The sequence below is a fragment of the Schistocerca serialis genome, chromosome 4, assembly GCF_023864345.2.
Source record: "Schistocerca serialis cubense isolate TAMUIC-IGC-003099 chromosome 4, iqSchSeri2.2, whole genome shotgun sequence".
Classification (NCBI taxonomy): domain Eukaryota; kingdom Metazoa; phylum Arthropoda; class Insecta; order Orthoptera; family Acrididae; genus Schistocerca; species Schistocerca serialis.
Window position 1 is genome coordinate 944341633 of NC_064641.1, and position 19053 is coordinate 944360685.

Below are 19053 nucleotides of genomic sequence, written 5' to 3' on the forward strand. Positions count from 1 at the left end.
GGAAGGCATGGAACATTCAATGAGGCAGTTTACACCTCAGGGTCACCTGCTGCCACCGACTTATTGCCTGAGCAGTCTATATCCACTGTCTGAGGGTCTGGCGAGATCTAGGTGCTCAGCGGACGCCAGAATCTGCATCTGAGGATGTCAGATACAGAGCTTGTATGTAGCAGTGTTGTGGGTGCCACCACAATTTCCTTGGTCATAGGGGGTCTTCTTTTTACATTTCTCTCGTTGGTCCTTGGGTTTCCCTGATGAGAGGACCTCTGCTTTTGAGCTCTTTAGGCACTGGCGAGTGTCATCTTTCCCACTGGCAGAAACCTTGGGAAGGGAGTGTCCCAAGGGACCCCTTCCTAGCGAGAGGAGCCGAAGAGGACTTAAGCTTCTCCTGCTTAGAAGTGGGCACAGATATCCCCGATGGTTAAGGGGGGGGGGGGGGGGGGGGTTTCTCCCGAAGGAGGTGGTGCATGAGCAACAGGAAGGGAAATGCACCACCACCACAATCGAGGGGCAGGTGTAGTCTTCGGGCTTGGGGTTGGCAGAGCTGATGGTGCCAGAACTGTTGTAGCGGCAGTGTAAGATGATGTCATGTGTACAGGATGCAGGCATTCAAATTTTCTCTTAGCCTCAGTGTAGTTCAGTCGGTCCAGGGCCTTGTACTCCATGATTTCCCTTTCTTTCTGGAGAATCCTGCAGTCTGGTGAGCAAGGCGAATGCTGCTCTCCGCAGCTGACACAGACAGATGGGAGACAGGGCACATGGAGTACTGGGACGTGATGGGCGTCCACAATCTCAACATGTGACGCTGGAAGTACAGCGGGAAGACATATGGCCAAACGTCCAGGACTTAAAGCACCGCATCGGGGGAGGGATATAGGGCTTTATATCACACTGGTAGACCATCACCTTGACCTCCTCGGGTAATGTGCCACCCTTGAAGGCTTGAAGCCCAAGATGTAGGCACCGGCAACAACCTGATTATACCTCTGAGCCCACTGGACACACCAGACACTGTACACCTCGCCACTCTAAATTGGCGCACAGCTCATCGTCAGATTGCAAAAGAACGTCTCTGTGAAATATGATACCCTGGACCATATATAAGCTCCTATGGGGCATGATGGTTACAGAAACATCCCCCAACTTGTCATAAGCAAGTAACATCCGTGACTGAGCAGAGGATGCTGTTTTGATCAAGACTGAGCCAGATCTCATTTTTGACAATCCCTCCACCTTCCCAAACTTGTCCTCTAAATGATCAACAAAAAACTGAGGCTTCATCGCCATGAAAGATTCCCCATCAGCTCTTTAACATACAAGATCCGCTGACATCCTTAGCCTGGTGTTCTTCTCATGGTGCGGCCAGGGAGGGGAATGATTTGGGGTCGTACTTCTGTGCGTTGAATTCAGCTCATGAATGCTTGGAGACTGCTGGTGTTGTTAATGGCGCAGGCATCAGCAGAGTGATCCCTGTGTGGTCAGGGGGCTACAACCAACAGGTTACATGGTGGCCCCACCACAAAGGACTGGCTACTGTGCTAGATATCAAGTACAAAGAAGTCCATGGTTGCTTGGATGGTTTAAAGGCGGGAGAAGCGACCAAACTGCGAGGTCATCAATCCCTTGTTCCTAATAAAACAATGCCACAACTGTGAGAATAAAACGGACCAAACATATAACGCAAAACGGAAAGAAAGGAAAAACCACAAGAACGAAATGAGGGCAAAGAACACTAAAAGGAACAAAAGAGGACAAGAAAACAACAGAGATGCTAGAAACAGAAGAGAGTAAAACATGAAAGCAGATTACAGTGGCTGGAAAACCACGAGAATAAAAAGGGAAAGCCAGCCACTCTGTAACACATTGAAACCTCCACCCTAACAGCACTAGGGTCGAGGACACAAAGGGGCAAAGGACATGCACTAAAACCTACATAAAAGTATAAAACCCACTCTCACAGATAAAACATAGAATTAAAGCTGCTGTGGAGCATTGTCACCCAACACCATGGGCAGGATGCTGGGAAAGTTAAAAGTCTGCTGCAGAGCAGCTAAAAGTGGGCAGTCCAGCAAGAAGTGGACAACTGTCATTTGGGAGCACAGTGACACTGAGGTGGGTCCTCACGACGGAGTTGGTAACCATGCGTTAGCCACGTATGGCCAATTCTGAGCCGGCAGAGAACAACTGATTCCCTAGGAGAGGCCTGCATGGAAGACTTCCACATATTCATAGTCTCCTTAATGACACACAGTTTGTTGTGCATGCTGTTACGCCATTCCATCTCCCAAAGCTGGTAAACCCTGCGATGTAAGACAGAACGCACGTCAGCTTCGGAGATGCCTATCTAGAAGCGGTTTCTGTGTTGCCTTTTTGGCCAGCCTGTCAGCAAGTTCACTGCCGGGGATTTCGACGTGTCCTGGGGTCCACACAAATAACACAGAACAGTGGGACTGTTCCAGGGCATAGATGGACTCCTGAATGCACGCTACTAGTGGGTGGCGAGGGTAGCACTGGTCGATAGCTTGTAGGCTGCTCAATGAGTCAGTACACAGGAGAAATGACTCGCCAGGGCATGAGCAGATGAACTCGAGAGCACGAGATATGGCTGCCAGCTCTGCAGTGAAAACATGGCAGCCAACTGGCAAGGAGTGCTGCTCAGTATGTCCTCCATGAACATATGCGATGCCTTTGTGACCACGAGCCATTGAGCCGTCGGTGTAAACCGCTTCAGAGCCCCGGAACACGTCAAGAATCGAGAGGAAATGACAGCGGAGAGCAGCAGGATTAATGGAGTCATTAGGGGCATGCAAAAGGTCCAGACGAAGCTGTGGCCGAGGCGTACACCATGGAGGTGTACATGAACGGACTACAAGTAGAGGTGGGAAAGGGAAGGACTCCAGTTGGGAGAGAAGGGACCACATGCGAACCACAATCGTTAGCCCCTATCTGGGGAAAAGTTTGAAGAACGGAGGTCATACGCTACAGGGGACCATCACATAAAGGCCAAAACACGTGAAACTCCTTTTAATCGCCTCTTACGACAGGCAGGAATACCTCGGGCCTATTCTTAACCCTGGACACGCAGGAGGACTGGGGACCCGTGCTCGCCTCAGGAGATGCGTGCCCCTCAGTGTTTTGAAACTATTTGCTTAAGTGATACTTTTAATATGTTCTGTACAATATTTTTCACTGATAATTCGTTTAAACAATATTTTTCAATAAAGATTCATTTTCTTTTAACCTACTTATGAAATGATAAAGGTTGCTAATTCTGCATAGAGACAACTGTAAAAAAGTAATTTTATGGGGAGAGGCGGAGGGGAGGAGGGGTGGAAAGAGAGCTTTGGCATTTTTGTTAAAAGCTTTGGCAGTTTTGGCAAGAGCACACAATCACCTCCATACAGCTCTGATCACAAAGTCCAATTTCAGTCACAATAGCTACACCGCTCGTCCCATCAATCACTCTAGCGGACTACCATTACACAGTTCAATTTTAGCCACAGTAACTACACAGAGTCTCCCAGCAATCAGTGTAGTAAACTCCCATGACACTGTTCAATTTCAGCAACAATAACTGCACAGCTTGTACCATATCACTGTAGCGAACACCCAGGCACTGTCCAATTTCTGGAACAATAACTATGCAGCTAATCACAGTAAGAGCTCAGAGCGAAGTGAGGTTGTATCAGACACTCTGCATAAAGAGGAATTAAATATTTTCAGCCCTCATATGTTTACCGAGAGACTAAACAAAAAATCAGTTCAAAATATAAAATCTTAAATGTGCTAACTTATTAATTTTTAAAGAAAAATACGGATGATGAAACTGGCTGCTGAACTATACCTGAAGCATGACTGAACTGGCGACTCTTCAAGCTCTCGGGTGCACACCACGGAAATGGAACCTTCTTGTGTTCAGTCATGATGTAGCAATCTTCATGGTGTGGGAGGGCTCGCATCAAGCCAAAATCTCCGATCTTGACACGATCAACTGAGGCGAGCAGCACATTACGGCATGCCAAGTCTCTGTGGATGAATCGTTTCGATTCCAGGTATGCCATGCCTGTGGCCACTTGAACTGCATACTCCCACAATGCTGAAACAACCAGAGAATGTGGAAAATATGTACTACCTTTGAAAGTACCACTACGCTGATACAAAATAGCACATCTCTTTAGCGCTCTAGATGTTTAAAAGTTGCAGAAGGTAATTCAAAATGCCTTTAAACTCATTTTAGTGCATCTAGAGAGAGAGAGAGAGAGAGAGAGAGAGAGAGAGAGAGACAGAGAGAGATTTGATATTCGACCCTACTGATAGTGATGTGTCCATCATGTCAGATCTTAAGCTTGCTCAGGCCCTGGGCCTTCGATTGTATTCCAGGGTGTATATGTGGACAAGGAAAAAAAATTACTGGATTTCCCAGTTGAAAACACACTTTCTCCCGGGTGAAAATACACTTTTTCCTTGTTAAATGACAGTATACTTTTTCTCGGAACTGTAAAATTTATCACTACTTTGAATGGTTATGGTTTTAACACCAGCATAGAATTTTTCAGCCCTCTAGAAAACAAAACTCAGAAAAAAAGACCATGTACTCTGCACATTTTCGTATTACGAAAGTATAAATTCGAAATCCACAAAACACCGCATATTACTTCCCGAAGCATTGAAATCGAGATTGCAGTGCGTTTTGTAAGCCACTCATAGCTCGTGTCACGTGATCTTGCCACCTGATACAGGGGATATTCAGAGCTTAGGACACTTGATGCAGTCAGCCAATATCATTATCACTGTTAAGTAGCGCGTACACACAAATAGGAAAAGTTAATGATGTAAATTAATATACACAGTGTTGCTACAAGAAAAGCAGAGCTCTCACATATAATATTGGTCTCGACAATTAATAAGCTGCAATAGAAGCTAAAGTTTCACATATAATGTTGATCTTTTTTGCGCGTGTTACAATTTAAGATGCATCACACAAATGTGCCAGTAAAATTTTTAATACCGACATAAATATCTGATCTTCTGGGCTCGAAATTTTTACTAAATGGCCATCCCCAAACAGTTGATTTTTAAATGAGAGTCAAATGCTCTGTGATTTAAGAAAAAGAAATTCATCGCACATTCTCTCACTTATTTCATTTTGCGTAAAAGGAAATTTACTTTGAAAGTAAAGCTTTTCAATCAATCATTCACAATATTTTCCCACGACCTTTAAAAAAAGAGGTTCATTTCAGCAGTTACCCGAAAGCGCCAGATAACAGGCTTTACTGCGCTTGTGCAGCTATGACGATGCAGGAAGCCCGTATATTTGTACGCATAAACCATTTAAAGATCTTACATTATGTCACAAAAGAAACAAGACATCAGAGGAATTTCGTGAAGCATACTAAAATGCATAATTCGGCTTCAAGTGGACATTCATAAGTCCAGATTCGGTTGTAAATTTTCTTGGACTACCACTACTGCATTATCTCATTTTTGGTTCTTTATTATGGCATAATGCCATACGTGCTATAAGATGAAAACATGCTCTTTTGAAATGCAGAGAACAGCTGGAACTAGCCAATAGTGTGGAATTGAACACTTCATTTCAAATAAATTGACTGCCTCAGCGGAAAAGATTAATAAAGCCATGTTTCTTTAGCAAACTGACAAAAATAACTTCATTGTTCTGCAAGGCGATTAATGCTTGACTGAAATTGCCGCCCAGGGCAGATACCCCTGTTTGCTACCAGTGAATATGGCAGCTTGCGCACACCAGTAAAATTTTTCCAGATAGCATCTTGCTGCTTGCTTATACAGCTAACAACCACACTTTTGTAGCCAGAAGGGAGAAGGTACATGTGTGACTCAACTGTGCATGCGTGTGGGCCCGCTCACAAATGCTCACAAGAATCTAATGTAAACTGTTCTGACATCATGCTCATCAGACGCAATTTGTTGTTATGAAGCACTGCATAGTCTACCTAAAGCCTTTTTACACATTTTGCTACTGGCAAACGCTTGTATGAGCACTGTGTTTCGTTGTGCACATGGCGCATTTCCCTTGCAACTTAAGTTTTATTTTAGATTTTTTTCTCTCATTCATGTTTTATTGCTGCAGTATTATTTTGCAGCAGAGGGATGCAGTAATATCCTTTGTTAGAGTATTATTTCTTACCAGTCAAAATAACAAAAATTTAACTGAAAACTAAAACAAAAATATATCCCGGAATTCTAAAAAAATCCCAGGTTTTCCCGTTTTCTACCGGATGAAAAAATTCCCGGGTATTTCCCGGTTTTCTCCCGGATGAAAAAATTCCCGTGTCGTATACGCCCTATATTCAGAATAGCAAGTAACCTACCAGTCAAAATTTAACCTTCAAGACCACCACAACCACCAGAGAAAACAATGACAATAACATGTACAATGACAATGACCATTTCACACCTGCTACTTGATAAAAGCCTCCTCCAAAACTTACTTTGCTTTATCAACTTCAACTACACACGCCCATGTGAATGGGCAGCAAGGTATAAGAAGGAACACGAGGCACTCAGTGTGTTCGCCTGGGGGCTCAACTACAGAGTGTGGTGCCCATAGGGGAAAAAACGGTGTCTGCCATCTGGGCGCAGAGGTCATACCTTGATTATTTCAGTGAATGGCAGAGGAGATTGAGATGAGCAGCCTTACTCAAAGAGTTTTGATGAAGCATTGTCTCTAGAACTCATCGAGGCCCCCTGGTTCTCACTCAAGTACAAGGATTGAAACGGACACTTCAAATGTTCTGTGACAAGCTTGACTGCAACTTTTTGCAGATGCAGTTACCCAGACAGGTGACTGTGTAGGTGGCACACAATGTTGGTTGGTTTTATGTTAGGCAACTCTCAATTCAGTATACATAACAATAACTGTGGGGGACCTGTAAGTGTCAGTACAAGATCCAAAGAAATGTACAACACAGGCAAGACTATTAAAATCTTAGTGATTCATTGTCAAAGCATTCACAACAAAGTGTCAAGAGTCTGAAGCCCTCTTAAAAATCAATGCAGCTCACATAACACTAGGTACAGAAACTTTGTTAGAACCCAAAATTGATAGAAGTGAGATCTATGGAGAAAATCTAAGTGCATTTACACAGAATAGACTATTGCCAAATGGAGGTAGTTTATTTGCTCAGCAGACAAGAAACTAAAACGCACTGAGACAGAAACCAAAGCTGCATTCAAGATTGTCTAGGCAGAGCTCACAAGGAGAGGTCACGGGATGGGGCTCACTGACTTGGCTCAAACAATGTGAGAAGCAGGAGGTAGTTGCCCCTTTCAAGTTACTAAAATATCTCACCTGAGGGGGCCACAGCAAAAAAAAAAAACACTGTCTAAAGATTTTCGAGTGGTCTGAGGAATTTTTGAGCAACAGTTGTAAGTCAGTGGCATGGTACAGTGGTCAAGCAAACCGACTGCCAACTCGTCAATTCGGGTTCGATTCCCATTGCTAGTGTGATTTTTTTTTTTGTGCCCATTCTTTTCATTCCTTGCAATGTTGACTTATTAATTACAAAAATTTCAGTATATTCAAACAGTTGAATTTACATACATTTAGTTATGATTACTTAATTTTAACATTTTTAAAAAATTGAGTTACATGATGGGATGAAGTTTTGAATGAAAGTAAAATTTCCAAGAACTACAGCAATTAATTATCTGTATTTTATTTACTATTAGATTTACATTATATTTTTAAAGTGATAATCATCAAAGAAATATTTAAGACATACATATTGTACACAGCATGCACATTTTTATGAAAGCCATTGAGCAAGAACTTTTTTCCAGAATATGCTTCAGCAGAAGGGATACTTAATTCAAGGTTTTCACTGAAGGTCTTTCCTTGATGCATACCAAGCATAACAAGTAACTGGGGAGAAAGCAAGAGCACTGAATTGATGCTGCATGATTGCTGGGGAGAAAACAGGAGCACTGAATTGATGCTGCATGATTGCTGGGGAGAAAACAGGAGCACTGAATTGATGCTGCATGATTGCTGGGGAGAAAACAGGAGCACTGAGTTGATGCTGTACTATAAAATGTATTTTCTTGATGATAATTCTTGCTATTGTTCAGGAGCACTTTGCAGCCTTTTAATTCAATTTTTGATTTGGAGATAGAATATACATCAGGGGGTTGAGCAAGAGGAGTACATTTGGGTGGAATAATTTTCAGAGTATACATTACTTCATCTCCCTCACTGATGAATGTCTCTTCATATAATCTCAAATCTGCTTGGCCATCCTACAAATCAGTCAATAGAAGGAATTTGCCGTTAGCCACATAAGTTTTTAATGTTGTTTCCAAGAATTTTTCATTAAGGTCTTTTGATAGATTTTCTGACTTGAGCAAGTAACAATATTCTTATATTATTCTAATTTCTTGACAGTACTAACAGTTCAAGGACCGAACGCATTTCCATGAGAGTGTGCATGTCCATATTGTCTATTTCTGACAAAAGTCTAACAATGGAAAATTCAGGATGGAATGTAACAATACCAGAGAAAGAAAGTTGCTACTCACCATATAGCGGAGATGCCGAGTCGCAATAGGCACAACAAAAAGATTCAAACAATTATAGCTTTCGGCCAATAAGGCCTTTGTCAGCAGTAGGCACACATACACACACGCATACACACACTCAGACAGTGTGGTTTCAGCTCTCAGAGACTGCAGACGTGTGTGCAAGTTGCGTTTGCATTTGCGTTTGCGTGTGCGTCTGTGTACTGCTGACAAAGACCTTAATGGCCAAAAGCTATAATTGTATGAATCTTTTTGTTGTGCCTATCGTGACTCAGCATCTCCACTATATGGTGAGTAGCAACTTTCTTTCTCTGGTATTCTGACAAAGGACTTGTTGTCCAGCAGCTCAGTTTCTGACACTCTCTTTGTTATGCCTTTCTGTGACCCAGGATCTCCGCTATGTGGTGAGAAGAAATTATCCTTTTTATAATCTTCTTTTGACTCTTGTAATCCTGCGTCCTTTTATATATGTTGAGCCATAATGGGTTCCAGGCTGGTCAGTGAAAATTATGTAATCAACGTTGAAATTTGGTACTACATGTCTGCTGTACACAAAAATTCTCTACTGCTTCCATTGTTTCTTCCAAAATTGCAATATCATTTATAATAATGAATTTGGTGGTTTTCAGCTATCTTGAATGTTTAGTTTTGAAGCTTTTGAGCCGGATATCACTACACATAAACTGAAATTTTTCTGGCCAACGTGAGAATGAGACTGCTATTGCCCATTGCTCTAATGTTCTCAACATCATGCAATCATAGCACACACACACACACACAGACACACACACACACACACACACACACACACACACACACACACACACACACAAAATCCTCTGTTTCTGAGCTAAAGACTGCAATTTTGTCATTAGAAAGTACCACGTTGTTCTATTTCCTCTCCTTAAAAAAATTTAAAAAATAAAAAAAATCAGTAGGGAGGAAGGGGGGGAGGGAGGGAGAAAGAGAAAATGAGAGAGAGAAAGAATCCATATACTTCATCATAAATATTTCATCAGGATCAGTGTATTACATGAACTCATCATCATTCACGATGAAACCAGGAGCCACAATTTCCAATAACCTGCTCTTCAATTGAAGACCCCTAAGTGATAGTTCCCACACCCAGCAACATATTGCAACACCTATTTCTAAGTTTTTACATTTGAGGGATAGTCTGTTTCTCCGTGCTTGACCCACAGCTACGCTAAAAGACCCCCCAGACACAGGATTGTCAGTGATAATAACTTTTTCTTTACATATTCAAAAAGTGTAATGAAAGCACTGGTGAAATTTGTTTACAAAACTTTATCAATAGCTGTACCTTTAATATTTACACCCGTCACTTCACTGGTAGAAAACTGTTGCTGATTTCCCATATTCCAAAAAAACATAAGTTACTACCGAAAATCACTGCGGACCCATGGCAAGATGCTGTTCAGAACCAATACAAAACGTAGGTAAATAGTTGAAATCACAGACTGTCAGAAATGTATCAGTTGAAACAATTTCTGTTAAAATACATGAATAAATTAAAGTTATCATAACTAAATTGAGTATATTAATTATATGTACAGACATTGAACTGTTTAAATATATTTAAATTTTATAATTAATAATTTAACATCACAACACATGCACGCGCGTGCATTGCCCCCCCCCCCCCCACACACACACACACACACACACACACACACACACACACACTCTCTCTCTCTCTCTCTCCCCCCCCCCCCTCCCCAAGTGTGTGTGTGTGTGTGTGTGTGTGTGTGTGTGTGTGTGTGTGTGTGTGACAAAGCAAGCTAGGCTCTTTATTTCCTCTCTTGTTTTGTCATCTGCCTCCTTAAACTCATTTTTTTCATTTTTGTCTAATTACCATTAACATACATGAGTATAATCTGCATTTTCATAAATGAGAAAGGTTGACCCTCAGTCTTCAGAAATATAGCACCAGATCTAATTTAGAGCTTAGTTTTGTGTTTGTAATCAATTTCATAATTTATTTTGACTATTCCTAGTAAATATCTTTTGTTATAGGGTGAAATCAGCAATTGTTTCGTGACTTAGATTCTATGGTTGAGTTACAAACAAACATAAATTGTGTACTAATTATAAACATTTGGAAGAACTACTAGGATTCTTGAAGTATTTATTTGGCTCTATTTAAAAATATGTCAGCAAAGCCAGGTCTTATTTAATTCCAAAATAGTTACCATATTACATAACTATATCCATTAAAAAAATGAAATGAAATGTCGTGTGGCTAGGGCCTCCCGTCGGGTAGACCGTTCGCCTGGTGCAGGTCTTTCGACTTGACACCACTTCGGCGACCTGCGCGTCGATGGGGATGAAATGATGATGATTAGGACAACACAACACCCAGTCCCTGAGCGGAGAAAATCTCTGACCCAGCCGGGAATCGAACCCGGGCCCTTAGGATTGACAGACTGTCACGCTGACGACTCAGCTAACGGGGGCGGACACTATATCCATTAATTTCATCATTTAAACAAATAATTCAGCCGAACTTTCGTGTTAGAAGGAACTGTTAAAAAGAAGGAATTTTTCGGTGGATTCAGTTAATCGAATGAGTTATGTTTTAATTGTAATTTCCGTAACTTAAACGCCAATCAATGTATAGTTTCAGTGCCTATTATTGTGAGGATATATAAAAGCCCAATTTTTGGTCCCGAGACAGTCAATCCACAGCCGGTTTTCAGAGGGAAATTATGTACTGTTGCAAGTGGAATTAGTGTAACACAAGTACGTCGTGTGTTAAAACAATGAAAGTGTCTGTTCAATTTATCTGATAAACAGTGTCACATGTACCTTATTATTCTGCAAGAACTGTGAACTGTGTGGTTAGGTATTTACTGCTCATAGATTTTCGACAGCAAACTATTGTAGCAGCATGTTGATATTTGCCTGTAACCTAGTAATGAGGCTTAAAATTTAGCAACAGTGAACTGGCCATGTAACTGTGTAATATTGGGGGGTCGTCAACAGTGAAAGTAAAGAACTATGAAACGCAACTGTGCAACTGTCAGCTACATCATTTACAGCAGTCAGTGTTGAACTTCTACCCTCCATTTTTCAGCCAGTATAACAATGCAGTACGTCGACATTGAGGACTATCAACGAAGAAATAAAGCAGGCGAACGTCACATATGCAAGCATAACTCGCACACACACAACCACTGTCTCTGGCATCTGAGGCCAGACCGCAAGCAACTGCATGTGATGTGAGAAGCAATCTGAGTTGTGGAGGTAAGGAGGAGGCTAGTGCGGGGAGGCTGAGGGATAGCAGGGTAAGGGTGGAGGATGGTAGAGTGCCACTTGTGGGATCAGGGATATGATGGGGACAGGGTAGGTCAGTTAGGTGGTGAGACAGTGGGCTGAGAGGGGGCAGTAAAGGAGAGAAGTACAGGAAGGGAAACATGGATGTGTTTGTGGGATAGAAGGCAGTGTAGTGCTGTAGTGAGAGCAGGGAAGGGCATAGATGGGTGAAGGACAGAAACTAACTGACGTTGAGGCCAGGGGGGCTACAGGATATGGGAACATAAGCTACATTGCACAGAGAGCTCCTACTCGCACAGTTCAGAAAAACTGATGTCCATACGAAGGATCCAGATGGTGGGGACTATGAAGCAGTGAATGAAGAAATTTGTGTTGGGCGGCATGCTCAGCAACTGGGTGGTCCAGCTGTCTCTTGGGCACAGTTTGGCGATGACCATTCATGCAGACAGACAGCTTGTTGGTTCCCATGTCAGCAACACAGAATGCAGCACACTAGTTGCAGATTAGCTTGTAGATCACATGACCGCATCCACTGATAGCCCTGTCTTTCATGGGATAGGCAATGCTTGTCACCGAACATGAATATGTTGAGGCGAGATGATGTGCATTATAGGCCTTGCATCTAGGCCTATGGCAGGGATATGAGCCATGAGGCAAATGGCTGAGAGCAGGGATCAAGTAAGGATGGATACTTCTTGTTTCAGCGCACGATAAGACGTAGTCGAAATAATGCCACAGAATGTTATTCAAATGCTGCAGTGCAGGGCGGTTCTGAGTCAGGAGTATACAATGGTACCTTGGGAGGTGGTGGGTAAGAGAGATGAGGAATGGGAGATTTGTTTGTGTACAAGCATGGGAGGGTATTTTGATCTGTGAAGTCCTCAGTGAGACCCTTGTCATATTTGTAAAGGAATTTCTCATCACTACAGATGTGAAAGCCAAAAGTAGCTAGGCTATATGGAAGGAACTTCTTGGTGTGGAATTGGTGGAAACTGTCGAAGGGAGGTATTGCTAATGTCTGGTAAAAATCAAACAATGGAAAATCCAGGATGGAGACACTCAGCATCTCTGCTGTATAGTGTTTGGTAAGTTTGATATGGATGGAGGTACTGATGTAGCCATCTTTGAGATGGAGGTTGACCTCGAGGGAGGTGGCTTATTGGGTTGAGGAGATCCAGGTGAAGCAAATGGCAGAAAACGTGTTGAGGTCTGGAGGAATGTGGATAAGGTGTCATCACCTGTGATTCAGATCACAAAGATGGTGTTACTGAATCTGAACTTGGAGGGTGGGGGGGCAGGGGGTGAGGGGGGGGGGGGGGGGAATTTGGAATTATGGGTGGTTAGGGAGAATTCCTCTAACTAACATACCTCAGAGTTGTTCGTAGGTGGTGCCTTCAGAGGTGAAATAATTGTCATTAAGGATATAGTTGGTCACGGTGACCAGGAAGGTGGTTGCAGGTTTGGAATCCGTCCGATGTTGGGTAAGGTAGCGTTCATTAGCAGTAAGGCCATGGGCATTAAGGAAATTAGTGCCAATTGAGATGGCATCAATTGTGACAATCTGTGCACAGTCTGGTACAGGAACAGGAATTCTGGAGAGCTGAGGGAAGAAATGGCTGGTGTATTTTACATAGGAGGACACATTACGAGTTACAGGCTGAAGGTGCTGGTCTGTGAAAGCAGAGATTCTCTCAATGAGCAACACAGTAACTGTCCACAATGGGATGTATCTTTACATGTTTTTATCCTCCACCATGGATCCTTGTTTTCTCCATCTGCGCCAATATCAAAAAGTTTCCTTATCCCTAGGTAGAACACAGCCAACATACTGTTTTTGTTCCCCCCAATGGCCTTGCCATCTATTACCCATCTCCAGCTGCAACCCCTTTTTCCACAATGACCTCCACCTGTTCAGATTCCACCTGTCCTTAGCGCTCACCAACCTAGCCCTACAAAACCATGTAAATCATGTCCAAACAACACATCTCTTCTCCATCCATAAAATTCCCCTGACCTGCAGTCCCAAATTCCTGTATCACATCTCTCACATTTAAATTCTTGCACTCCAGGAACTACAGCAGCATGCACATGCCACCTCAAAATACTAGTCTCCAAACCTCTCTAACATCCCCTCATAGCTGAGGAACCCTGCCTCGCAGACCTACACTTACCACACCCTCAGAAACTCACTCCCACCACCATACACAATCCAAAACTTAAACAGACCTGAAACACTGTCATAAATCTTTCCTTCAAAAGCTTTAGTTCCACAGAAGTATCAGTCTTTCCCAAAGGCCTTACTTTTTGCTCCGCTCCCACATTCTATCATGCTGGACTTGTTAAACACCTTCTTTCCTCCTCCTGGTCTCAGTAATAGAAACTTTTCTCTTACCAGCCCTAAAGAGGCTCAACCCAAAACCAATTCTGAATCCTGCCTGACTCAGTTCACTCCTGCCCCTTACCTGATCCACAACCCACTGCCCTCAAATCACCCTCTGCTAAAATTCCAGAATTTCTTAACCTCACCAACCTTTCCTCAAATTTTTTGGCCCGTCTCAGACCCTCTGCCTGTGTCTCACCTCTCTGCTCACCTGCATCACTACACACACTACCAGCTTCTACATTCTTACTACACGGCACTCTGCTCATCACTACTGACACCCCCTCCCTTTATATCAAAATCTCAAATGGCAATGCCCTTGCCACTATTGAATTGCTACTTTCCCCAACATCCAACAGATTCCAAATCTACAACCTCCTTCCTGGTCACCATGACAACTGTACCCCCACCCAATATTACTTCACCTTTGAAGGCACCAGCTACAAACAAATCCACGGAGCAATAATAGGCAATGGCACCATCCTATTCCAACCTAGTCATGAGCCATGTAGACGAACCCTTCCTAACCACCCAGAATCCCGTCCATTGCATGGTTCAGATTCACTGATGACATCTTCATGATCTGGATCGTGGGTGAGGACACCTTATCCATATTCATCCAGAAGCTCAACAAGTTCACCCCCGTTTGTTTCACCTGGTTCTCCTCAATCCAACAAGCCACCTTCCTGAATATTGATCTTCACCATTAAAATAGCTACATCAGTACCTATGTTCATATCAAACCCACCGTCCACCAGCAATACCTCCACTTCAACAGTTGCCACCCATTCTGTGCCAAGAAGTCCCTTCCATACATCCTAGCCACCCGTGACTGCCACATCTATAGTGATGAACAGTCCCTCTCCAAATACACCAAGTGTCTCTCAATGATGCCTCCACATACTGACATTACTCTCTCAACCTTGTATAAAAACAGATTCTCATGCCTTATCTTCCCATCATCAACCATCTAGTATACCCATTGTCTGGCCACAAAGCACTCCCTTAGCGGCTCAGTACCACCCATGACCAGAGCAACTGAATCGCATTCTCTGCCAGGACTTTGACTACCTCTCGTTGTGCCCTGAAATAAGGAATATCCCACCCACCATCCTTCTCTCCCTCCCACAGCGGTATTCTGCCGCCCACCTAATCTACACAATATCCTCATCCATCACTATACTACCCCTGCTCCTAAACCCCTACCTCATGACTCATATGCCTGTAATACACCTAGATGTAAGGCCTGTCCCATACATCATCTCCCCCCCCCCCCCACCACCACCACCACCACCATCACCACCTACGCTAAATCTGTTCATATCAGCCCAGTCACAAGTATCATCTATTCCATCAAAGACAACACTATTTGTGAATTTTGTCATAAGATCTACAAGCTAAGCTGCAACTACTGTGCTGTGTTCCATGCTGGCATGAGAACCAACGAGCTTTCTGTCCACATGAATGGCCACCGCCTAACTGTGACCAAGAGCAGCTGGACCACACAGTTGCTGTGCATGCTGCCCAATACAATGTTCTTCATTTACTGCTTCATAATCCACACCATCTGGATCCTTGTTATGAACACGAGTTTTTCTGAACTGTGCAGGAGGGAGCTCTCCCTGAAATACTGAAATATATCCTATGTTCCCGTAACCACACTGTCCTCAATCTTAGTTAGTCCGTGTCCTTCAACTATCTATCCCATTCCCAGCTCCCATTCCAGCACTACAGAAGTCATCTATTCCACCAACAAGCCCTAGACTTTCTTCACCTCTTATACTTCTCTCCTTTTCCTCCCAGCTCCCCCTCTCCAACCTCTTGACTGAACCTAGCTTCCCTACCCTGCCCCAACATGTCCCTGAATGCTTCCACAAGTGGCACTTTACATTCCTCACCCCCCTTGCCCCAGCCTCCTCCTTACCCCCATCATCCAGATTGCTTCTCTCATTATGCATAGTTGCATGCACACACGTGTGTGTGTGTGTGTGTGTGTGTGTGTGAGAGAGAGAGAGAGAGAGAGAGAGAGAGAGAGAGAGAGAGAGAGAGAGAGAGGGAGGGGGAGAGAGAGAGAGAGAGAGGGAGGGGGAGAGAGAGAGAGAGAGAGAGAGAGAGAGAGAGGGAGGGAGAGAGAGAGAGAGAGAGAGAGAGAGAGGGGGGGGGGGGGGGGGGGGGTGGCGGGGGAGGAGGGCGGGAGGGAGGGCAGGAGAGAGAGAGAGAGAGAGAGATTTTATCTATTTTCGAAGAGTCCTTTTGGCCAAAAACTCACATGTTTAGCAGTTTTTTTATTGTGTCTGTCTGCAACTCAAGATCTCCTCCTTGTTGTGAACAGCAGTCTATCATTTTCATAATATTTTCATTATTAATCCTGGAATTTCCATTGCTAAAATACATGTATGAAGGTAGCAGTGTAAGTAGCGAACACAAGCCGGAAATTCTGCAGTCAGGTTGCTTGACCACAGTACCAAACCACTGATTTGATGATTGTTGCTCAAAAACACTTCACATGCTACTCAAAAATCTTTGGGCAGTATTTTATGTTTTCTCGTGCCCCACTCAGGTGAGATTTTCTAGGAACTTGAAAGGGTCATCTACTTGCTTCCACTCACACTTTGAGTCAAATTGCTCTCCCACGTCCTCTCCTTGTCATTATAAAGGGATGGCACATAAAGTTTCAACTGGATCATTTTGTCAACCACAGGAATCTCCTCCAAATGTAACCAAATACTTTACATGAAACCTAAGTTCACTAATACCTATGTTCTCAAATCACACTGTCTTCATCAGACATTGCGAAATAGCACAGGTCACACCAGTTTACAAGAATGGTAGCAGAGATGACACACAGAACTATTGTTCAATAGCCTTGACATTGATTTGTTGTAGAATCGTAGAACACATTTTGAGCTCACACATAACGAGGTGCACCTAGGAGGATGGCCTACTCCATGGCAACCAGCACGGATTACAAAAACACTGATCACGTGGAACCCAACTTGACACACTGAAAGCTTTGGATCGTGCAGTATTTATTGATTTCCAAAAGGCATTTGACTCAGTACCACACCTACACTTATTATTAAAAGTACAATCACATGAGGCATCAAGCAGAATTTGTGATTGGATTGAGGATTTTTTGGTAGGGAAGACGCAGCAAGTTACCCCGGATGGAGATTCACTGACAGATGAAAATGTGCCCCAGGAAACTGTGTTACGAGCTTATTGTTCAAACTGTACATGAATGACCTTGCAAACAATATTAAAAGTAACCTCAGACTTTTTGCATATGATGTAGTTATCTGCAATGAAGTACTGTCTAAAAGACATTGCATAAATATTCAGTCAGATATTGATAAAAGGTCAAAGTGATGCAAAGATTGACAAACTGCTTTAAATGTTCAGAAATGTAAAATTACTCACTTCATAAAATGGAAAGATAAGTACCCTGTGACTACAACACATATGAGCTGCAGCTGGAATCAGTCATTTCATACTGTTTGGTCAACACATTCAACTGAGTCACTGGGAGGTGCTGCCCGCTCTGGAGGTATTTGTGCCTGAGGGGCAATGGTCAGTAGTTCTCTGCTTCAAGGGCACTTAATTGGATACTTGTTGTGTCGACAGTGAGAACAGTGTGTGATTGACTCTCAGTTGGTCAGCTGTCCTTAAGCTGGTGGCCATGTGTTAAACAGCAACTATGCATATTTTGATTTTTAAATATAAACCTAATTGTGAATAATAAGTTATTATCTAACAGCAGTCTTCATGCATTACAGTCCAGTTGGATCTCTACGCTTAAACAGTCTTCTATGTCCACGATCGTACGGTAACATTTCACATTTACAGTTCCGTCTTCAGTTGCTAATACATACAAATACTTTGGTGTAACACACTGTAGGGATATGAAATGGAATGATCATAGTGTCTCACTAATGGGTTAAGCAGACAGTGGCTTTCTGTCCGCAGTAGAATACTAGGAAAATCCAATAGGTCTACAAAGGAGACTGTTTACAAAAGACTCATTTGATCCATTCTAGAAACTGCTCAAGTGTATGGGCCCATAGCAAATAGGACTAATAGGAGATACTGAGTGTATACAGAGAATGGCAGTATGAATTTTAACAGGTTTGCCTGACATGTGAGAAAGTGCGAAAGAGGTACTGAAGAATCTGAATTGTCAGAAACTTGAAAATAGGCACTAAGTATCCCAATAAATGTTACAGACAAAATTTTGAGAAACAGCTTTAAATGGTAGATCTACAGTTGAATCCACACAGGAAATTCACGAGAGCCAGGACACTGCTGCCAGTTTTCTACTAGAAAATGTAAACAGCTTCAGGCAGAAACAATGGCAATCTGTAAATATTTGACAACACTGAGGGATTGCCACAGAGATGTTTACAAAACAGCATTTCATGACTAGTCGAGGAAGTTGCACAAAGCTGCTGTTCCAAACCCACTGCAGCTGTCAGGTATCAACTTACGTCAACTTGACCATACAACCCTCTACGTTCACTCGCACAGGGACTGCAAAGATAACACAAGTTGTCAGGGCACAGAGAGGTGTTTAAACAGTCATTTTTCCCATACTCCCTATATCAATAGGACAGGAAGAAAACCTAAAAACTGATACAATGGTAGGTATCCTATGTCATTCACTTAATAGTGGTTTGCAGAGTACAGATGTAGATGTAGACGTAGACATAGCGTACATTTTCTACGGTCGTCCTCACCACTCGACCTTCCTTCACCTCATCTCTCTAAGCCCAGCAGACAGCTTAGCTCAGCTTACTCAACCTGTGCACTGCTCCCCACCTGGC

General features: G+C 43.0%; 1 protein-coding gene across 3 annotated transcripts in view; it reads right to left on the reverse strand.

The window, feature by feature from the left end:
• The window catches only part of LOC126473599 (activated Cdc42 kinase Ack), a 516119-nt gene that overhangs the window by 343690 nt on the left and 153376 nt on the right, over positions 1-19053 (reverse strand). For all 3 annotated transcript variants that reach the window (XM_050100753.1, XM_050100752.1, XM_050100754.1), the window contains one exon: positions 3845-4096. In XM_050100753.1, the coding sequence (XP_049956710.1) occupies positions 3845-4096 (252 nt within the window). The remainder of the gene's footprint in view (positions 1-3844; positions 4097-19053) is intronic.